The 24,878-nt window shown below is 35.5% G+C and overlaps 1 protein-coding gene across 1 annotated transcript in view; it reads left to right on the top strand.

The window, feature by feature from the left end:
- The window catches only part of grik2 (glutamate receptor, ionotropic, kainate 2), a 233,981-nt gene that overhangs the window by 39,161 nt on the left and 169,942 nt on the right, over positions 1-24,878 (top strand). Inside the window, exons 2-3 of the mRNA XM_016553000.1 lie at positions 19,864-20,031; positions 20,565-20,822. Of these exons, the coding sequence (XP_016408486.1) occupies positions 19,864-20,031; positions 20,565-20,822 (426 nt within the window). The remainder of the gene's footprint in view (positions 1-19,863; positions 20,032-20,564; positions 20,823-24,878) is intronic.

Below are 24,878 nucleotides of genomic sequence, written 5' to 3' on the forward strand. Positions count from 1 at the left end.
CCATGGCGGTGCAGGCAGATCGGGCAGCCATGGCGGTCAAGACCACTTGACTGTGACGGAGCAAGCAGAGACTTCTTGACTGGCCTCCTTGGCCGTGAAAGGACAGACAGAGAGTTCATGAACGGCCTCCATGGCTGTGACAGGGCAGACTGTGAGTTCATGAACGGCCTCCTTGGCCGTAACAAGACAGTCTGTGAGTTTGTGAACGGCCTCTGTGGCCGTGACAGGGCAGGCAGTGAGTTCGTGAATGGCCTCCGTGGCCGTGACAAGACAGTCTGTGAGTTCGTGAACAGCCTCTGTGGCCGTGACAGGGCAGACAGTGGAGGTTCTGCAGCGGATGCCGCCACCTCTGGAGGTTCTGCAGCGGATGCTACCACTTCTGGAGGCACTGGATTGGATTCATGGACAGGAGAGGCCTTTGGAGCAGACTCATGGATAGGAAAGGCTTCAGGAGCAGATTTGTGGATAGATTAGTCTTCTAGTGAAACAGCAAAAGCTAAAAAAAATAATCACATGTGCTTTTATATGTGTAGTAGTAGAAGCCATTGCATGCTAATGTTTTGTATAAGAGAAACTTTGGTTAACAATAGTGACAGTGACCTCATTCTATCATCAGTGCTGTCACCCAGCTCCATAAACACTGCCTAAGGCCATACTTACAGACATTTAGGCTGGACAAACACTTTGTTTCCACAGTGTTTAAATACAGTTCACACAGCAACCACTCAGACTATTGACTAAATGTAAAATTGACAGATTCGTACACAGTATTTGATGGGACGTGTTCAATTATTCATTTGGCCTATTGGATTTTTCCTGCTAAACAGGTTGTACGAAGCAACGTAAAAGCTCCTGCTGGTTTTACTCTAGCTGCTGTGTCCTTAGTCCAAACTCTAAATAGATTGCATACCATCTAATTTAATAGAGAGCTAATGTTGTAGATTAAAGAGATTGTTCACCCAAAAATGAAAATTCTGTCATTTACTCACTCAAGTTTCAAACCTGTTGAGTTTGCAATTTCTGTTTAGCACAATAGAAGATATTTTGAAGAATGTTGGTGTAATAACGTTTGTAGATCATCTACAGTTGGTAACCAAACAGTTAATGGTAGCCATTGACTTAGTATGGAAAAAACTCTATACCAAAGTATGAAAAAAAAAACCTATGGAAGTCAATTTGCAGCAGAAATCACAGTCAGTTTGTGAAGACCTGTATTTGGACTCCTCTCAGGGAGTAACCTAAATGTTCTTTTCCTTATTAAATATAGAAGATGATTATGTACCTAGTCATTTATCTACAACCAGCAAACTTTGGACTGTTCTCCGTCTTTCTAGGTTTTGAAGGGAAATTGGTTCCTTGCTTAAATATTAATCCTCTTTTACAGATTCTAAATCCAGTTTTCTAATCTGTGCCTCATTAAAAATGTATGCTGGAACATGCTTTATTTGAATGGAGTGGAGACGTGGCAGGGTACACATGCCGCCGGTATGGCAAGAGAAGCCAGACAGCGCGGCTTATGGAGCTCAGGGTTTTGGTCAGTGGATTAACATGGTTTTTACAGGAGGACTTCTGGTGAGCTTAGCATTTGAGGAAATATACTCTTTTAAAGAGAACGCTGTTCTAGGAATGTGTAACCTAGTAATGTTTTCTTCTTGAGAAATCTTTGAAGAACCAGCCCTCTTATGACAAAACACTTGTCTCTCTCTCTCTCTCTCTCTCTCTTTTTTTTCATGACAGTATAGCTTTAAGGGTCTACTTGAGCCTTTTTTAAAAGACCAGTTTTGTTTTTGTTTTGTTCAAATCTTTTTTTTTTTTTTGGTTTACCTTAGTGTTGATCTCTGGTCTCAGTCCCGTTGCTGTTTTTTTTTTTTTTTTTAATCATATTACTTTTGTCAATTAAACTTGTTCTTCTTATTAATCAATCATTATTAGAATATTTTTATGACTTATTAGTGATTATTAGTGCTGACTTTAACATGCTCATTTAAGATGTGATTAACTGTGAAAATGTATCATGATTTATCATCTTTTCTAATTAGAAACAGAAATTTTAAAAAATGTAACTGCATTTATTTTTTTTAATGCAGCACTCATGACACAAGACATGCATTAACAAAATATGTCTGTCTGTTGCATGTGTAGATCAAATGGATTCATTTGGAATGGATTGAAGTGGAGGATTGAATGACTTTGTTTAATGATTTGAAATGAAATAAGCAATATATTGACTTCTAAAGCTAATTTTGCAACGATTTTGTCATACTCTAAAGCCATTTTTTTCTGTGAGTGATTGATTCCATGCTTAATTGTGTTTACTTAGAGGCTTTTCTCAGCAAATACTGATATATATATATATATATATATATTTCTGTCATGACAACTCTCGGAGGGATTGGCATGGTAATATACATGACAATGTTAATGTATTTGGTCTTGGAGGAATAGATACCGAGACTTGCTACTGCCAAAACATCCACAACATGCTGCTGTAATATATATATGTATATATATATTAATATTATTGTGTAATAATGCATATGTTATAATTTCTGCACTTTGATGCAGTATTGCAGGTTTCTCCTTTATGTTCAGAATATCTTATATGGTAGTGTATTATGGTTTTCACGAGAATATTAGGCTGCAAGGCATGACGTATCTGACGTATCTATAAAATTGTATCTGAGTGACCTAAATGCTACTCTGAACCCAGCAGCATTACTTTCCGACTCCAAAATCTGGAGATCAACAAACTGTGCCATAAACCATACTGTCCAATATTTTTAGCCATTCTTTAAATAATCATAACCTTGTCCCACATATGTTGCCCATACAGCTTTCTCCTGAAAGGTCTTTGTTGTGATGTAAAGAGGCTCTGTTCTCAGTTAGATGTCTTTTTCTGTCTTGGCCCCTCTAGACAATCTATAAGCTCAGGTTGAAGAGCACTGGACGTTAGATTGAGTGCTGTATTTTAGGCTCATGAGCTCTGGGGTGATTGATTGATCGACTCTGTGTATTGATGGAGGCATTGATTGATGGATAGGTGAAGCCGTGAATGAGTAAGGTGTGCATGGTTGAATGCGCAGTGTAACTGATGTGAACTTACGACTAAAAGATCCCGGCGAGCCATTGGATTACACATTAGAGGGTCTGAGCTTGACTGCAGCCGGCCCGCTGTCTTTATCATTGTATGCTGCTGGTATTTTTCCACCCTTCTGATTTTAGATTATGTCAGTGTGTTGAACGTAACATGCATCGCACACATGAAACATTAATGAACAAGAGCACGATTATTTAAATTAAGCAAAACCTTGAGACTGAACAGGTATGCCGAACTGCTGTAAATAATCATAAAAAAATGCCCCAATTTGCAAAATAATATGTCATTGTATGAAGAGATGATATTTCAGATAAGTAATTGTTTGTGCTGTTTAATGTTGCTATAGTATTTGAAACTGTAAATAATATCTATGGTATGCATACATTACATTGTTTGACTTATTCTCCAACAGTATATATAAAAAAAAATTATGGGAAATGTTCATGGACACTCTTTATCACAACCAGAGCCCAAAATTAACGCTCACCAAGAACCAAATGCAATTACAAATTGGCTTTGGCCAGAAAATTAAACTTACTGCAACATACAGTGATACATGGCTTAAACAACCTGTAATTATGATAGTATGATTCCTTATTCAGGTAAAACCATCTACTAAAGTAATCATCTATCACAACCTGGTTTATTTAATATTAATATTAAGTGATTTGATCCCAAGCATTTCTTTTTTTATACTCGTGCTTATTGAAATAAATGATAAACAAAAAATAATTAAATAAGACGATCATGTAATTCATGTAATAAATGTATTCATTTATTCAATTAAAACGATAATTTCAAGCTCAAATTGAATGACTAAGTATCAGTAAATGTTAAATATCGGTTACACTTTATTTCGATAGTCCACTTTAGATATTCTATTAACTATAAGTAACTTTGTAACTACATGTCAACTACATGTCAACTAATTATCATTAATTTGCAACTACATGTCTACTAACTCTCAGAGTAGACTGTTAGGGTAGGTTTAGGGTTAGTAGAATGTTGACAAAGAAAGTGTTAGAAGATATTAAGCAGACAGTCTACTAATACTCTACTAACTGCTAGTTGACATGTAGGTGCAAAGTTACTTACTGTTAATAGAATGTCTAAAGTGGACTATCGAAATAAAGTGTTACCTAAATATCATCCCTGAAAACCAAACTCAACACTTATGTCCATAGAACAGATCTGTCTTCTTTTCTGAACAAATGTTATAAATCATAGCAGCATTAAATGCATGAATAAAATTATATAGCTATAAAACCCCTAAATTAATAAACAACTGAAATAAATGTACCTGATGTCACTATAGAACCTTACAAGAAGGACATGCATTACTGTAATCTTGCTTATGGCAATGTTCATATTTTTAGTAAAACTACACTCTAAAAAATGCTGGGTTGTTTCAATCCAACTTTGGGTCAAATATAGACTAATCCAACTTTTGGGTTAAAAATGTCATGTAAAAATGTAACCCAACGGTTGGGTTAGTCCATATTTGACCCAAAGTTGGGTTGAAACAACCCAGCATTTTTTACAGTGTATAAGAGAAGAAAAAAATCTCTATGAAAAAAAGCAATTGCTTTAAACAACAGCTAACTTATCAGGAATGCAGCCAACATCAGAATGTAGAATGCATTAAGATATGTTTTTAACAGCGCAGTTTGAGAAGCACTTCATGATCTCCATGTGCATGAATCAGATGCCATGTTTTTGGTTAGTTTAAAGACTCTCCTGTTCATTTTAGCAATGCAGTATGCTGCAGTTGCAATTGCGAGAATGTGAAGGGACATGCCAGTATTGTATTTAGGGTTACAGACTGCAATTGTGTAGTTTTATTCTGAGACATATAGAGGGAAAGCAGCATACTTACTGACCCATGCTATGTTGTCAGCAAGTTGTTTCCATGAATGTATATTATGTTTCTTGCTATTGTGTTGTCCTCCATCAAGCAGAATGTATCATAGTTTTTCTGAGCATGTGTGGGTGGTCTACTTTAAATGCAAACAGGTGAATGCAAACTCTTTTGTGTGACTGCAGTGTGACATTGATTGTGGCAGTGATAGTGCTGCAAGGACTTTCATTTATTTCATTCACCCTAGAAAAAAAGAGTGTTATTTCCAGACAGGCATCCAGCAGGACTGCCTCTCTCCAGCTGTAGTGTTCAATGAGGAGAGAACCACACACAGCAGCACAGAGTGTTTATACTTAATGAGAGTAAAAAAAAAAAAAAATCAATATCCAAATACATTACATGTATAATATATAATGATAGATATATCAGAAAATATAGTTGTAAATATGAATATATAGATAAACATTTTATTATATCTAAATGTAAACTGTTAATATATAGAAGTAAATCATGAATATATAATTATGTCTAAATATACAGTAAGTATAAACAAAAAAAAACACAGAATGAAAGACAGGGGAGTGCATGTGTGTTTGTGTGTGTGTTTCAATAGCACTCAACAGACATGCTCAGATGTTGTCACAGAGTGTGAGGCCTAATTAGGTGCTGCTGTTTCCTCATAAATTATCACCCATAATGTGCCTGTGATCAATATCCATTTTGCACAACTTTGTTAAAACCTGATGTCTTGGATGATTATAGTTATGAAATATATTCATAATGCTTTTGTATGCTTACGTTTTTAATTATTAATATAAATTATCACCCATAATGTGCCTGTGTGACTGTGAAATACCTCACATCACACACACGCTCACTGCCTCTCGTCACCGAATATCCAAACATCGTTTTTGAAATACACACACAAACACACACTTGTTCTTTTGTCTCCTCAGCTCACCACACTCACAAGAACACTCTGCTCGCGCGCTCAAACAGTGCCTTTTCTCCCCACGCGTCCCTGAGTTTGAATAAATAAGCAGCATTATGCAGAACAGCAAAAGTGATTACCCACTTTTAAAAGCCTTTATGAATATTTATAATCAGTTACTGTCACCTCTTACTTCTGAGGCTATTTTGTTATTCTCTTGGGAAGCGGTTTAGATTTTTTTGAGCAAATCTTTGATGCGGTGTATCAGGCTAGGGTACATTAACACACACTGATGGCTGGCTTTTGTGCTCACTGAATGAGATTGGAAAGATCTGGTGGCAGATAGAAATGGAGAGAAGGTGGGTGGAGCAGCGCAGAAGAATAAACAAAACTGATTAAAAGGAAGAGTATGTTTGGAACAGACAAATAGCCTAGTACAGTGTGTGAATTTTTGGGATGCATGGAATACCATTTTTTATGTGCAAAATTATAACTGGACACCACTCATATGTGCTGTGATGAGGTAACATGCTATTGTGAAAATTACACAATTGCTCAAAGAGTAAAAGACTGGTCACTGTTGCATCCGGAGAAAGGAGTCTCTCACGCCTGAGGCTGATAAAATCCTACCTGCGGTCAGTGCTTGAAGTGGGCGAGTACCCACCGGTGTTCACTGTTTCTATAATTTATTACAGACAGTTTTTCTTGCGTATCATGGTATGCAGTTGCTTGGAGCCATTTTTAGTACAGTTGAGGCTTCACAAAAATACATGACAAAACCCATTTTGAGATAATGGTTGCTATATTCTACTGATCAATTGTTTAAGTCAGTAAAATTGTAAAATGTTTCTTATGTTCAGCAAGGCAGCATTTATTTGATCAAATGTACAGTACAAACTAATTATTACCATTTAAAACAACTGATTCTATTTGAATATATTTTCAAATGTATTTGGTTCACTGCAAAAAATGGCTTATCTTACTTAGTATTTTTGTCTTGTTTCTAGTCAAAATATCTAAAAATTCTTAAATCAAGATACTTTTACTAGATAAGCCAAATTACTGCTTATCTAGTAAAATTATCTTGATTTAAGCATTTTTAGATATTTTGACTAGAAAAATACTAAGTAAGATAAGCCATTTCTTTTGCAGTGTTCTTTGATTAATAGAAAGTTCAAAAGAACAACATTTATTTCACGCCAGACTGTTGAAAAGTAGAGTACCCTTACGAAAAAGAAGTTTATTCAAGTGTGCTATTAGTATCCTAATGATGCTTAAGATAAGAAAAAGATACGAAACAGATGCTTCCACATGTAATCTAACACGATCATCAGACATAAAACAGTATCAAAACTGTGTAACGTTATGGAATAAAATGTCGACCAATGAAGAGGTAATAATGACTGTCAAGCTTTGGGGTGTTCTACATAAAGTACACTTAAAAATATACTTGAACTTTACTTAAGTATACTTAATAAAATAAACTTGAAGTATACTACTTTTTGGTAAGGGTATACAGTATATATACATATATAGGTCTGTTTTCCAACTGTTTTGAGAAATGATTGACACTTAACTTGGGTTGTGTAGGTGTTATAGCTCAACCTTTGCAAAGTGTGAGCCTTGAGCCATTCCAGTTTTCTCCTTGATTAAAAAACTTAACCTCTGGTTGCTGTCTATAATAATTTTACGGCATCCTTCTACAGTGATATCACATGAAAGCTGCGGAAACAAATTCTGTGGTTATGGCAATAATTCAAGCTTCTATAGATATGGGTTTTAGCTGATCCAGTGTGAAGTGTTGTTTGATATAAGGAGGAGTTTTGTCTTTCTTATCTTGTCTTGAGGAGAGAAGACTGGAGCACAGGTCATCGCTGTCAAACCCGAAGAAATGTCATGATGTCTATGAAACCACTCCGGTGGATTGGAAACTCACAGTTTCATCCAGCAACAAGAGAGGTTTTGCTCGTGTTTTCTAATAGCTATTGAGTAGCACAATAATTCTGATAATTTCAAAATGATCATGACTTATATTGGTCTTGCTGATCTATATTGCTCTTTTAGTAATGTCTTTCTTTAAGGACCCGGGAAACACATGCCATTTAATGCATATGACTGTTTGCCTGAAAGCAACCATGATCATTACTTCCAGTGCCAGTTACATTAATAGATAATGCCAGATTAATGCACATTTAACCCAGATTGTACTCTCAATGAGGCTTATAATGGAAGAATTCAGTACCAGCTGCATGAAATCCTGCTACTGAATACTTCCATTATAAACCTCATTGAGAGAACAATCTGGGTTATAATCTCCATTATAACAGTAGGGAACTAGTTCTCTGGTTTCCATCCTTCACTCTCACCCACACTGTTCTTTAGTTTTGTCCAGGGTGGAAACTGCGATCTTGAGTTGCGTCTCATGCACAACACCCTCTACAGATAACAAGCAATCTGTATCTGCGTCCTCAATCCTCGTATCCTTTAAATTAACATGTGAACTAGTGGAATATGGAATGGAGCTCTGTAAACGATTTTTGTCACAAACTAAGTGGGATTGACATGAATGCGGTTGCCATGGCTACTTTTCCTGTCTTTAATCAGTGTCCGAACACACGGCAGGCTAGCCAGGCATGCGTGCAGACGGAAAAGAGTTAACTCTTTCTCTCATCTATTCCCGTCTGAAAATCCCAGGGAACAAGTTAATTACTGAGACAGCTCGCTCATTTCACCACATCTATCAGACTTTGTTCCATCTCAAAGATTCCCAAAGAACCTTCTAGAAGCAGTGGCTCGCTTCAACCGGTCCACGGTTTGATAAAGATTCCTCTGTTGCCATGGAACCCACCTGGCCGTGACCTTGAGGCTGATCTGGAGTCTATTAGTTACAAAGCGTCGCCATGGTCCATTCACTTTGTCAGGTCGGCTGACCAATAGGAGCCATCCGTGCAAGTGTAAACCCATCTTCTTGTTACCAAGAGTCTGCATAGCGACAGAGTGTTTTTGTCAAGTTCATCAGACTTCATTAAATAGGAAGACACAGATATATAGGCCGCACACATACCTCCTGACGTTTTCCGGCTCTGTAAGCAGCTGGAGAGAAATTATCCTTCTCTTCGGATGTGTTTGCGGTAGCTGAGCCTCGCAGATCCATGCTTTATCACTGAATGTTTGAACCATCTTAGCTTTCCATTGTAATTCAGTGCACAGTTGACATTTGTTTTCACCACAAGAAAATAGAATTTCTGTCAATTTGATTTGCTATCCTTTGTTTTTTCATTATCAGGAGCGCGCATTCTGCAGCGTTCCTCTCACCCAAAACACTCCCTCTAAAAGTTCATAAGTCACAAAATACTCATTTGCGACCAAACTTATAGCTGTCTGCACAACAAAAGTGCACAGGTTCAATTTTCTTGGCTGCCCTGGAACATATTCAAATGAATAAGTAGGATATTGTCCCCAATTCACAGGGAAATTAATTCTGAACAAGACAACAAATGTTCCCGTAATAGTTCTGGACGTAACGATCCCCTGTATGCCGTCTTTTGCATCTTTGTTTTAATTTTTTTCACCAAGCTTAAAAGACATGACTGTTGGCCTAGAATAGATTCAAACTACGAACCTGTCAAGGTGGTTTTGGGACAGTTGTGGGATGAAATTTTGCATCTTTTTCTTTGTTTTCTTTAAAGATAAACCAGGAGCAGCACATGTGCTTTGTCGTAGAGCCTTCTTTTTATAGAGTTTGAGGGTTTAGGATTTCATGAGGCAGATAAAATAAATGTTAACAGATACTATACTTTGGGGATCCAAGCTGAAAGACTTCTCACCCAGACTTTAAAATTCACGATTGATCTCCAACCAGCAAGAGGCCCCCACAGACCACCTCTAATGTGAAACCTCATGTCCAAATTTAAATCGGCCGCCCAGCCTAAGAGTGAGCATTCACCACACAAACCTAAAGCAAAGCTGATAGGCATTGTGAGGGTTATATTCATAACTCATTAGATCCAAGGCCGATCTCTTAAATGGGCAAGGATTATTGTAAAATACTGATGGGTCATGGGCCAAAACTTATGAGAAATGAAAGAAAACCACATCCAGGCACATCTTCCAATCCACATCTCCATTCAAGATCATATCAAACACTTGACTGCGAGTGGAAAATCAATACGCCATGGCCAAGTTCAAAAAGAATCTTCATTAAAAATGGAGAAGGCTGCACAATCCCAGCTTTCTGTAAATTGGCCCAAGGTGGATGAGTTAAGCTGGGGGGATTCTTATCATTGTTAAGCAAATCGATCTGCTAAATACGAAAGAAATGGAAAGTAAAGAGAAACCATAATAAGATTTATTCTGAAGCATATTAACAAAGTGCTGCTGCATAAAACGCAAGTACTCACGGCAGCCAAAAGCTCACCTCAGCAGTTACAAAATGAGCTGTGTTAATGCCAGTATGTTGCAGTGTGCTCAAAGTAATTTTTCAGCTTTCAGAGTCTGTCTTCTATTCCCTGGTGCATTCATAACTGTGTGATTTTTTTTTTTTCATGAAAGCAAAGTGAATAGTAAAAATGTGTGCAAACGGTGTGTTTGGACATCGTGAATTTAACCGTCAAGTCTTTTTCGTTTGTTCTCTCACACAAGGTCTACCCAACTTAAGGTACCATGTGTTTTCTTTGCTTGTTGTTGCCATAGACATTTAGCTTTCTAGAAGTTTAGCTCAAAAACATGCCTAAACCAAACGATTTTTCGGGTGACTATCCCACTGTGGTAACATTGTTCAAAGTCGGTCTTTAGTAAAGATGTAGCAGCAATTATAATAATGAGGAAAACAGGGAAAGGCAGATGGTGAGGGCGAGTGATTTTGTGACAGCTGGAGTAAGGAACAGGCCATTTCTCAAATACAACTAATTTGGTTCTTTGTTACACAATACACTAGAGTTTCCTAGGGGCAGAGAAATTATTAATACATGCAATTCATTTTAAAAATTGTTCTATTAAGCTTCATGATTACCAACATTTGTTGCAACAACGCCAACGTTGTATTTTAAACAACAACTGGAGGAAAGTCACAATAAACAAGACTGGTAGATGTGAACAATTACATGATTTATTCAGCAAAAGTGTTTTTATCACACATTTGCTTTTGTTATCACTATTGGTGAGATTTAGGATATGGTTTATATAGGTGGTACATAATGCAATAGAGTATTACATTTTTAGAGACACTAGACCAGAGGTGCCCAAACTCGGTCCTGGAGGGCCGATGTCCTGCAGAGTTTAGCTCCAACCTGCCTCAACACACCTGCCTGGAGGTTTCTAGTATGCCTAGTAAGAGCTTGATTAGCTGGTTCAGGTGTGTCTAACTGGGGTTGGATCGAAAATCTGCAGGACACCGGCCCTCCAGGACCGAGTTTGGGCACCCCTGCACTAGACATTTAATTTCCGAACTTCCCTGATATGTACAGTACAACAACCAATGTAATAAAATGTTGCCACATTCACATTCATCTGTTTTGGAGAAAATTGAACATGGTTGTAGCACCACACACTGGACATTTCACTTGGACATGCCATGAATATAATTTTGCTGAATTGTCACCACAGGCACTTTTTTTTTTCCCAATGAGCCTGGGTTGGTTTTGTTGATTTATTAGGCCTTATCCCGATATGGTCCTCTGGTTTTGTGGCCTTGGTTGAGCCAGAAGTAGACAATCTTTTAAAAGTGCTGCAGAGTCACAGTGTTTAAAATCTTAAGAAAGTTAACATACCAATGGATAACCTATATATGTGACTCTACTCATTAAACTGGGTTAGAAGAAAGTATTTTAACACCACATATTAAACATAGCAGCTTTAAAACAGTTCAAAAGAGCAAGCTAGTTTGAGATGGACATTTGAAATTAAATCTGTAATGAATTCACATAGTTTCATGTATGATTTTGCGTTCCTCGAGTACACATCTTTGAGCCTTGCTGTATGCAGAGACTAAGCCCTGTAGAAACATGCTGTTCTTTCTCAAGCCAGAGTACACGCTCCCTGTCTCCTGCATCACGGCTCCAGGCTTGATAAAGATGGAATGTGTCCTACAAGCTTGTTTGCGCTGCACTACGCATCTCGATATGCTAAGCTGATAATCTGACACTGATGGCCATCAAACTGTCACCACTGGGGAGAGAAAATACTAGCATGAGCACCTTATTTTCCACATAAATGACCTCTCCTCCCTAGATGCATCAAACCAAATCTAGCTTTGTAATTAATTTCTCTATGTAATTTTTTTTTTTCGTTCTCTTGAAAGTTGAGATAGATGTTTCACCTTTAGATCTATGTGCAGTTGCCTCATGGTCTATCACATGCAGGGACTTGCTGTGCATGTTCTGCTCTCAAAGACCTGAAAATGATAGATTTTACACTGCCCCATCACTTCATGCAAAGACATAATACAGATAGCCAGAACAGAACAATGCATGATGGAAACTTGACTTGAATGAAAGAAAACCCCCATACCGTATTAGATTTCTTTAATATCGCAATTCTTTTTTTTTCTAGTCCACAAAGAGATAAAAATGAGAGCGAATGTACACTTTGCTGAAAATAATATTTCACTTAAAACTTAAAATTCTGTCATTTACTCAGGTCAAGAGGCCAGATTAATTAAAAATGTCCTAAGAAAAAAGTTGAATCAATCCTAATAGGTTCGTAAGAATGTCCTTAAGTGCAATTCTTGAAAAAAAAATTTTTTTTTGTTTAGAATTTATATATACTTTAAATATAAGTTTGTAAAAAGAAAAGGACAGTCTTATCTGGTTTTATCAGTTTTTTTTGTTTGTTTTTTTGGCAGGTCTTACTGAAAGCTCGCTCACCAGCTAACTGATTAAAAACTTTTACCACTGTCTGCAGATTGCCATAATTATAATAAGCGTGCACACTATTTTTGTTGTGACTCGCTTTACCACAGATTATCACTCAGTGTTTGTGTTTTTAATGTGCCATCAAGTTAAAAAAATACTATTTTTAATATAAAGAAAAAGCTTGTCTAAAGATTCAGCTGTCTGTTGCATTTATTTGTGGTCCATGGCTTTTTTCGCTGTAGTGTGCTGTAAAGTGTCCTGTATCTGTGTTTTTGTGTGTGTGTTGGCTTACTAATTTTAATGAACACGTCCTGTGTGTACATAAATGCTTTCCTATGTGTTTAGTGCTGCTGAAAATGATACTATACAATTACAAAACAAAACAAAAAGTCCTGATTTGTCACATTTAGGTGGAGATGTTAGTGAATTTCAAGTTAAAATGGTGATGAGTGTACTAAAAATAACTTTCACCTTTTTTTTCATTTCTGTAATGGTCTTTCCATGCTATTTTTAAATAAGACACATTTTATCACGGGTGACATATTTTAAAACGTTGGCGGTCAAAATGAAAACTGTTGGAGGAAAAAAGTTAAGAAAAAAAGTCCAAAAAAGTCCAAAAGCCCAAAAGGTCCAAAAAAATGATGATTGATCAGTGTTTTCATGATAGGCCATTGTTGTGTACTTGTCCACATCGTTAGTAGTAGTTGTCACGTTTATGTTCTGTTCTGGTTTAGATTTTCCTGTGTTTCTGTTCTACCTTCTTTGACCTAGTTTCCCTTAGTCCCCCTGATTAGTTCATTCTGTTGACCTGTGTTGATTAATCATCTTGTTTGCTGCTTTATTTCCCTGTCTTTATAAGCCTTCAGTTTCCGTCTGTTCTTTGTCCTGGATTAATGTTTTGAAATGGAAGATGTGTGTTGATGTGGATAAATTCCCCAGGTTATTCTCCTGTCCTTTGTTTAAAGTGAATTAAAGTCTATTTTGGTTACTCCTTCGTCGTGCGGGATTGCTACAACCACATACCGTGACAGTAGTAATATGTAGCTGATGTTATGTTTTCATGCGTAATTGCAATAATTATTTTAAAACAGCCAAATAAATTCAATAAACATCTTACTTTTGTGGAATTAAGACACGTTGGAGGCTATCCTCATTTTAAAAAGTTATTTATGATGAAGATTGTTTTCAAGAATTTGAATTCTTCTTAAGTTTTGTCCTAAGAACCATTTTTGGTGCACTCTCAGAAAAAAAGGTACAAAAGTTGTCACTGGGGCGGTACCTTTTCAAAAGGCACAGCTTTGTACCTAAAGATTCCATATTGGTACCTTAAAGGTACATATCAGTACCTAAAGTGTACATATTAGTACCTAAAAGTGTACCTTTTGAAAAGGTACCGCCCCAGTGACAGCTTTTGTACCTTTTTTTCAGAGAGTGTGTGGGGTAGGATTAAGAGATGTAGAATATGGACATGCAGAATAAGACATTAATATTTGCTTTAATAAACAGCCAATATGCTTGGAATATGCATGCTAATAAGCAACTGTTTGTGAGAATTAGTCCCTAAATTAAAGTGTTACCATTAAACTTTAAATCTCCATGCTTCTCAGATGCTGATTTTCCAAGATACCAACGTCTAACACCAAAAGTCAGAGATCTCAGTATAAATTTGAGAAACAAAAATTCTTCTGCGATTAAACTATTGGAGATATCCACATTATTTTTATAGCTCTATTCACTTACTGTAACAATAGTCTCATTTGGAGGAGAATGTTTTAGAAACATCTGCAACAACATTGCTACTTTAAAATGATTTCTGAGAGCTGTGAAGTGAAACTCTGCGCAATATAAATTTAATCTGTAGTGGGCTGGAGCAATGAATACCTTTCATATCCTGTAATTATTTCTAGTTCAAGTGGAGTCCCTGACCATTTATGAATTTTCTGACCCTGCCCTGGTGAATAATTGAATAAATTTCCATGCTGGTCCGGGTGATTATTGCTGGATTGATGCTGGTCCAGCACATAGCTATGCAAAAAATGCCTGTCTAACAGTATGATCTTTCTGGTGAAGCTGTTAAGAAACCTTATGGGGACACCAGCACATCACATCCATAAAACAGCATATGCCCTTTTTAAGAGAGTGTTTCTAGTTGCTGCTGCATGCAGCATTGAAAGTGAGCCTTCCTACAGCTGTGGAGACCAGCATACTTTCTGCCATCAATTCTCAGCACATTTCAATAAGCTGTAAAAGTAGGGTTGAACTTATGATAAAAACAACATGAATCAAAATTTATGTAGATGAGATTTCACACCCATCATCTGTTCCCCTCTAAAATCCTCTTATGTCTTCCTAGATAAATCTCACCTGAATTCAGCAGCTCAACATGGTTCCTTTCCACCACCGCATGGGACAGCAACTAGTAAACAAATCGCCAATAATACCATCAATAATATTCATCAAAGTTAACTTCTGAGAATAGTGAACAAGAGGTTGCCAAGAAGATTTCCAAGGAATGTGTTATATTAAGAGAGATAGCAATAGCAAACAGAAAATAACGTGCACATCTGTTAGTCAGTCTACTCTAGAAGAATATCTTGTATGTTTTCACATTCATATGATAAAACTGGTCAAGTTGCTAATTATTTTTAGGCAATCACTTGGATATTGAAAAACAATGGCTTTTAACATGGGATCTATAGATGTTCTCAAAATATTAACCTTGCTAACAGGGAACATTTTCAGAAAAGTTCTGGCAATGTTCTCTCAAAGTTATAAACAAATCCAGTAACATTGATAGAATGTCCCTTCAAAGATCAGGTCTTTATTAATGTTCTCAAAGTATTATTGATACATTGTTCATGGAACATTTCTCTTCTAAAACATTTTAGTTGGATGTTCATCTAACTTTTTTTTTTTCCAGAGCATTCAGGGAACATTCAAAAGTAAATTTTGAACATTCTGAGAAATAAAGTTTCCATAACTGTTTGTGAGCTGGGAACAGGCATAAAATTAAAGCCGCAAAACTCACATTATTTCATGAAATCTTTAAAGTTCATTTTCTTGTATGATGTTGACCAGTTTTGTAGGTAATTCCATTGTGGTCACCACGGTTGATCATGTTAGATGATAAATGACAGTTTCATTTCTCTCAGACAGGAAGATGGCTGCTACTTTGCAAATTTCCTCTGAGCTGTTATGGTGCTCAGTTGTAAGCAAGTATTCCCTGTGGATGCAGAAATGGATGTATTGTGCTGCCATTGATTATGTAGCTGCTGTGTGATAAATATGTCACAGCTTCTGAGAGTGTTATCGAGTGCGGTGGCATGTGTGAGACTGTTGCGAGCGATCAGGTAGGCAACAGGGCATTATTCACTAGACAGCTGCCCAGCTGAGAGCAGCAGCACTGAGCCACTACCAGTCACTGTAGGTCTGGGATGGCACTCTTGACCAGGACGCTTTGATCTGATGGAAAAATGTTTAACAATTGCATTTTTTTAATCGTAACTATTTACTGAAGACTGTTTAGGTTATAAGTCTATACATGCAGTTAATACAATGCAATGATAAAATATTCTGCTGTCTCTACACGTTTTAAATAGGGCTGGGTAAAAAATGTCGATATCTCAATATTAATCGATTCTCATTTTTACGGAACGATATCGATTCTTAAATCCCAAGAATCGATTAGTCTAGCCTGTTTTCAGTTAATGGACGGAACATTGAAGGGTACTTCCCATCCAATAAATCGCAATAAGCATTGTGCTTTGGTACTTTTAATATGAAACAAAGTCTCAGATTTCAAATTCTGTCCATTGTATTGCAGTATTTAAACAATAAATGCCGTTTTGGCGCTGTTTAATGTGGAGTGACAGATCGCTGTAGCGCCTCAGTGAACTGATCATCTCCTCCGCTTTATTACTAGTTATAGCACAAAATAAACATGACTAAACATCCGAAGGTAAGTTAAAAGAAAGAGTACAACTTTACAATCTCATGTAATCGCTCAATAAGCCGCACAAAGATGTCAATATAACGGCTTGTAAACAATGTCACGTAAAATCCCATTTACCTCAGAAAAAAACATATTCGGCGACTATGAACTCATTAGTCAGATAGAAAAATAAACTGTAGAGAGGGGCATTTTGCTTAATATATGCGCCATATAACATTCATTATAATTTTTTACTGTTCTTCAATGTTTAATGTATGTTTGAATAAATCTATCAAGTTTTTATGACAACCACCATTTAAATGTTTATATTTCAAAAAAACGAATTGAAGTAGAAATATGAATATGTAACTGTAACTTTATTATTTTAAAAACATCATTAATTTTAACCTTCAATATTATAGTAATGTAGTACCAACTGACTCTCATGCATATTTTACAGCATTAGTTGAGATTTTTATTATTGAATCGAATCGAATTGGTAATCGAATCGAATCGCAAGCTTGTGAATGAGAATCGAATTGAATCGTGAAATTTGTGTCAAAACCCAGCCCTAGTTTTAAATATATAAAGTTTTGCATACGTCTGATCAAATGGAATATATTTTCAGTTGGATGAAAATGAATAAACATTTATCTGTTTTCCTCATTATTTACAATATTAAAATGGTAAACGTATTAAAAGGAAGGAGACTGGGACTTACACAAATGCAACATCACTGAAAACAACACACTTTTAAAACATACTTCAATAATTTGTACAATTTAATAATCTAGTTAATGATTTTATATAAAGTAAATTATTTTTGTTTTTCTAGTCTTAAATTTTATATACACAGTATATAAATAATCCACTAGGTGTGCATTAATTTTCATTTTTATTTTTTTAATGTGTAGGGAAAGAACCACTCCACTTATATCACGGTAACTTGACAGCATGGACAAGTTAAGGTAGTCGTTGATGTTTGCGGCACAAAATTTGACTGGACAGATAAAAATAACAGTTGATTTTTGTTGTTTTGTTGTATTATATATCCAGACAATCAGAATTGAGTATTTAGACAGGCGATGTATAAATTATTATAACTGACATTTGAGAACTGTCTTAAAATTTGTATTATATAATCTCATCATAAAATATTATAAATGATCATAACATAAATATCCATTCCATAATATTTTTGTTATAGCTTTCACATAAAATGTTTTCTTGTTTAATTTGTCACTATAATCTTATGCAATTGATTTAATCGATTACAATATTTGTTGGCCAAAACAATTTTTTTTTTTTTTTTTGCATTTCAGGATTGTTTTAGTGTTTAAATGTTTCTGTATACTCCATAATAGGCTATTTAATGGTATGTTCCCTATATATTGTGCCAATGTAATGGTGCAAATATTTGAACATAGTTCTTTTTTTTAAAGCCTTAATGGTATGTGCCTATTCTGAAATGGACGTTTTAAAGTAAACCTAACTGAGAAATATCCACTGGAGTAAAATGTGTGACAACTCGCCCCATTGAAGTAAAAAGAGATGGAGGATTAGAATGGTCAATCTGTAAATTACATGTAATTTGAAACTATTTATAGATAGAATGACTATACAAAAACCCAGAAAAATATTTGTCGGGCACTTGAGAGATCTCTTTGAGAAACTGACATTTCCTCAAAGGAAACTGATTCATTATGTCATACAAGTCCCAGTTTATCAATGTCAGAGCTCGCCCTATGAGTTACGAGATGGATAATGGATATTTAACATGTACGAATGCTTTTCCTGAGGGAAAGTTTGTTGTTACCTGCCCAGAGTCTCTCTGTTATAATATCAGTTGATGACATTTAGTAACCTTACATTGGTTTTCATACAGAGAATCAATATTACATTTCTTTTTTAACATATGTATATGATTCTACATCACTGTTTTTTTCAAGGCTTTTTCTTTCAAACAAATAAAATAACAATATTAGTGAAGAAACATCCTTTCGATACCACGGTTACACTGTTTTTTTTTTTTTTTTCCGGTTTTCAGCAGTATGCTGTGATATTTGAAACAACAATTACTAATACTTGCTCTTGTCCTACATGTTGGACAGTAGAGAGTCGTGTAAAGACAGTGTGTGCCGGTGAAATGGTTTTATTTGTACTGTCTTGAGGGATCATTTAAATGATGGAGCCTCCAGCGAGTGTAAGTAAAACACTGAATCGAGCTCTAGTCTGACATATGGTGAGTCAACAAGGGCAAACTGCTGACTGACCCAAGCAAAACACTTCAATCTCTCTATGCTGTGCTTCACTGCTCCCTAGGGTTTGATTGATTGATTCGCCAGCCAATCAGAACACATCAGTCCCCAACACTAAAGGCATCCATTTATATAAAGCCTGTCAATTAAACTCACAAAGGGAAGGGAGCTGTTGTGTAGCTAGTGCTCTAAAAACATACCTTCTGTAAGAGATGTAAGAGATTTTCCTGTTCTTTTACATATGCTGATATTTCTACTAGTGCACTACAGTATTTCTACCTCAAAAGTAAATAAGAAAAAAAGGTGTTCATTTGTATTAAAGAATTTGCGTTTGTAGTGTACTTGTCATTACAAATGTGTAATTACAAATATGTATGTATTAATATGTATAAATACATGACATTGAAGCACACAAGTTTCAATAGAAATTGCATTAATGTATGTTTTAGTTTACCATAAATGCATGTCAGTGCAATCAGCAGTTAACTTTAACCATAATTAAAAGAGTTAGAAGTTATTATGACATTAAATATAAAGATGTACTGAAGTCCTACTTAAGTCGGTCAAAACACTCTTAAGTTAAACTAATTGCATTTAATACCAATTTAAACTAAAATACATGTTCATTTAGATGTCAACATGGTATTTGTCTTGTTTTATGACAGAAATGGAAAATAAACTTTAAATACAAATAAAAAGTTGACTAATTTATTTAGTGTATAAATCCAAGCATGCAATAAATGTACACCTAAAATGTTTTTTTTTCACTAGTTTTGTCTTTATATTATATTATATTATATTATATTATGTTTTATATTATATTATATTATATTATATTATATTATAATAATATTTGTGGATTTCTATGGAAACCAGAGCCAAGAGGGAACAGGTTAATAAAACTGTTTTCTCTTTCTCTCTCTCTCTCTTTTTTTAGGGGGGATATTTGAATCCATCGAAAGTGGTCCATCTGGTGCTGAAGAACTTGCCTTTAAGTTTGCTTTAAACACAATCAACAGGAACAGAACTTTACTGCCAAACACCACACTTACATACGACATCCAAAGGATAAACATCCACGACAGCTTTGAGGCCTCCAGAAAAGGTAAAGCCATCTCCAGCTATCATCTGTCTTCAGCGAGACCCTACACGATCAGAGACTAATGTGCTGTGAGATATATGAAGAGGGACGTGGCCTTTAGATTGAATTCATTTAACCACAGGGGGACATCAGTAGCCGTCTGGTGCATATGCAGAGAGGATTGATTGGTTTTAGGTAATGAGTCAGAAGGGGTGATTCCGTGAACTACTGATATCCCTGAGACAGGTTCGCAGACTGCAATCATCTGTCATTTACACGCTGGGGAAACATCTGAATTTTCTTATAATGATTATACACTCCATTAGCCGCTGCCACTGTAACTGTGCTTTTTTTCCATGCCAGGTTATTTAAAGATTACAAAGACACAATTAAAACACAGTGGCTTTGCCAAAAAAAACTCTGGGGTATAAAAGTAAATGAGTTCAGTGTTACTGTGTTGCAATTTTATTTTGGACACTGTGAGTAACTATGAATTGGGCTCTGGTGTTTCTATTATAACAAAATAAAACAATAAAAATAACCATTTTGTCCTCCAGCTTGTGACCAGCTCTCTCTGGGTGTGGCAGCCATCTTCGGTCCCTCCCACAGCTCTTCGGCCAACGCGGTGCAGTCCATCTGTAACGCTCTGGGGGTGCCGCACATCCAGACCAAGTGGAAGCACCAAGTGTCAGACAACCGCGACTCCTTCTATGTCAGCCTTTACCCAGACTTCTCCTCCCTCAGCAGAGCCATTTTAGATTTGGTTCACTTCTTCAAGTGGAAAACGGTCACTGTGGTTTACGATGACAGCACAGGTGAGAGTTCGACGCTTTAGTGCTCATAGTGTGTTGTGATTATTCTCCAGCCGTCCTTAGGCAGACTGACCCTTTGGCCTGGGCTGTGCACCATTCCCTGGTCTCCGTCTGGCCTACAGTATGGCCAAACCCCACTGGTTGACAGGCTCTGTTAGAACAGTAGGCAGCAAGTGCTACCACAGTGAGGGGTACATATGCCATATGCCAGAGGTCGCCTCAGGAGCAAACTTGCCAACTAGAGGATTTACTGCCAGATTTCCCAAAGCATTCAGTCAGCCTTATTCACAATACTGCACAGCCACAACACTATTATTCTGTGACACTGTGTTCATATAAATGTGGCACTGAGGCACATTGCTTAGATTTACTAAAGATTTGTAATATTATTGGAGCTTACACTGTATATTTAGTTAAACGATGAAAAATGAATTACCCTATCCAAACAGCATACTATTCATTGATATAAATTATGGTAACACTTTAGAATAGGGAACAATTATTCACTATTAACTACGACTTTTCCCTCAATAAATTCCTAATTTGCTGCTTTTTAATAGATAGTAAGGTAGTTGTTAAGTATAGGTATTGGACAGGATTAGGGATGAAGAATAAGGTCATGTAGAATAAGGCATTAATATGTACTTAATTAGTACTAATAAATGGCTAATATTCTAGTAATATGCATGCTAATAAGCAACTAGTTAAGAGACCCTAAAATAAAGTGTTACCTAAATTATTACTTATTATTGAATTTCACATATGGTGTATTATAAAACAATTAATAATCCATTTCTCCCCTATTACATTTCATTGAAAAGCTACAAACAAAAGCCATCCTTATTTGACATACAGACTGATATGCTTTAAGAACATTTTGTTAATAAATAGAAAGACAGACAGAGATTTCTATTTGCGTCTAGTTAAATGTGTATATTGTTTTGGTCACATTGTGCTGTTTTAATTTTAATTGATTTCTACCATGCCCAGTGTAAAGGGGTGGTTACAATATTGTCTTTTTGTGAGTCACTGAATCACTCACTCGACCGATTTGTTAAAAATGTTGAATCATTCTGGAACAAAACAAGTGACTTTCTTCATGAGTGAGTTGCTAAATAATTCACTGGTTCAAAAACTATTCAAGCCTATTTCCACCACATAAGAAAAAAAATGCAGTAATTAATAACTATGCATAAATATGATCTACAAAATCAAAATTGTGAGTCACTAAGTACTGATTGTGAAACACACTAAGGGAGTGGACAGTTTTTTAATGCCAAAAGAAGGTTTGCGCTGGTGCAAGCTGTTAGTAAATCTGGCCCTAAGTCAATTATGTGATTAAAAAGTTTAAATTATTAGATAAAAAGACATAATTATTACATAAAAGTAGAATTTAAGTTTTAAGTCATAAATATGGCTTTATCTAATAATTTTGACTTATGTCATAATTTTTACTTTTTATCTCATAATTGTGACTTAGTATCTCATCATTTTGAATTTTTTAATCTCATAATTGTGACTTGGTATCTCATAATTTAGATTTTTTTAAATCTCATAATTGTGATTTAGTATCTCATAATTTCGATATTGTTTCTCATAATTTCCACACAGTATCTCATAATTCTGACTTTTTATCTCATAGTTATGACTTAGTATATCATCATTTTATATATCTCACAATTTTTTTTTGTCTCATAATTGTGATTTACCAAAGCCTGTCCCTGATTTTTTATTTTTTTTTAGTGGCGGATGCAGGTTTAATAATAATAATACAAATACTAATACTACTACTACTACTACTACTAATAATAATAATAAAAGAATAATGCAGGAATACAAACTATAGTCGTTTGGTGTTCTGCTGTGTCTGTATTTATAAGTATTTTTGTTAAGTTCTTGTTTATTGAGCTGTTGTACAAAAGAAATCTCACACAGTCATGCTGCATCCTTGTTCCAACACGTTTTCAGACAGCTCAAGCCATCAGAGCCATTTATTTAGGCTACTTGTGTTTTTAAATCTCTCATGGACTGCTAGCAACATTTGTATCTACTGAATTATATTTATTTTGACATTAAATGGGCTAGGTAGATCTACAGCTAGAAATAATAACAGTAGAATGGACAGGATAATGGTTAAATGCGTACACACTGATTCCACAAGCGGCGGCTATTCTGAACGCTGCCTCAAAATCTGCAACAACTGGAGTCTTTCTCTCCACGCTGTACAACGACTTCATGAACGAATGCAAACAAGCAAATCAATAGCCGTAATGACATTCCCTAATGGCTCAGCTTTGAAATGGCAGAAGTGGACTGGCAGCATGCAACACAAAGCTCTGTCAACACTGCTCAGCTGTTAAATTCAATATTGTGTTAGAAATGAATGGCAGGGCACAGCAGTTTTTTTCACATGACATACAGTCTTAAAAATAAATGTTCCAAAAGGGGTTTTTGCAACGATTCCATAGAAGAATAATTTTGGAGTCCCCAAAGAAACCTTCAGTGATTTTTCTTAGCGTAAATAAACTTTTTTCATTGTCCAGCGGAATGGTTCCATGGATGATAACGTTCATCATGGAACTAGATGCCAGTAAAGAATCTTTAGACACAGAACATACTGTACAGTGTTAGACAAAGGAATGAAACAGAAGGTTTAACCTAGCTCATATATACAATCGCCACTGCGGCTGCAAGTAAAATTAACTCCATTAGCAGGATGTGTCAGCTACGAAAGAGCTCAGATAAATTATACTTTGATATGTGAGTTGTCAAAGCAAATGCGAGCTGTCTAACGTACTGTGTGTCTGCATTGCACAAAACAATGTTGCTAAATTATTTAATGTGTCAAGGGAATCACATTAATAGGTTATGCATATGCCATTCCTGGACAAACCACATCAGCAGAGAGGAACAGTGTTCACAAATCAACATGCATTGGTAAAAGTAACTGATTAAAAAGTTGCTAAATGCCCCAAAAGAAAAGCTTCACACATTACTACTGTGATAGTCTTAAAGGAATATTCCAGGTTCAGTAAGTTAAGCTCAGTCGACAGCATTTGTTGCATAATGCTGATACATTTTGAATCATCCCCACAATTGAAAAATCCACAATCATGTTGCAGTGAGGCACTTATGATGGATGCGAATGGGGCCAATCTGTAAACATTAAAATACTTACTGTTTTAAAAGTATAGCTGCAAGATATAAGCAATATTCATCATACCATAATTTTAGTGTAAAATCACTTTCTAACCTTCTCTATGTAAAGTTACATCCAATTGTACAATTTTCTTTGCCATGAGGATGTAATGGCTAAAAAAAATGAAATAAAATAAAATAATAATAATAATAATAAAAATCACAGCTCAGGTAATACAGAAGGCAGTGTAATAACAAATTAAAATAATAATTAAAATGTGTGCTTGCAAAATGATAGACCTTACATTTCAGTAACTATTCCCTACAAAAACTGGTCCAAAACTTTATTTTATTTATTTTATTAGATAAAAATCAAAGCAATAGGACAAATACAGTAAAGTAAAGATGCTAATGAAATTATAATACTTTATATTTTCCAGGTAGGTCTACCTAGTAGTAGTATTCAGGTATAAAAAAAACTAAAAAAATTGAATAATCAAATGTAGAAATAAAACTCTGCATAGTCTTCACTATGAATTAAATACACATTGATCCTTATCCTGTGCTTTATTTTCTCATTAATAGATAGATGTTTCTTTATCACTCCAATGTGTCAACAACTTTTAGTAGTGTGCTACAAAGATTTACATACAGCGATATGAACGATATAGCAAATCTGTATCGATATACACTTTATACAACATATACATAATACGATATATATATATATATATATATATATATATATGTATGAAGAGTTCATTTGCAAAAACCGATAACTCGAAAATTTCAGAAATCAGGTTTTTTTTATTGCGCATTCCAAGTAATATCAGTTACAGTTGGGTTGTTTTGATTAAGTAATAATAGCTTAAACAAATACAGGTAATTTACAAAATTAAAGTTCATTGAAAGTATGTTTTT

The sequence above is a fragment of the Sinocyclocheilus rhinocerous genome, unplaced genomic scaffold, assembly GCF_001515625.1.
Source record: "Sinocyclocheilus rhinocerous isolate Xijiao unplaced genomic scaffold, SAMN03320098_v1.1 scaffold1939, whole genome shotgun sequence".
Lineage (NCBI taxonomy): Eukaryota > Metazoa > Chordata > Actinopteri > Cypriniformes > Cyprinidae > Sinocyclocheilus > Sinocyclocheilus rhinocerous.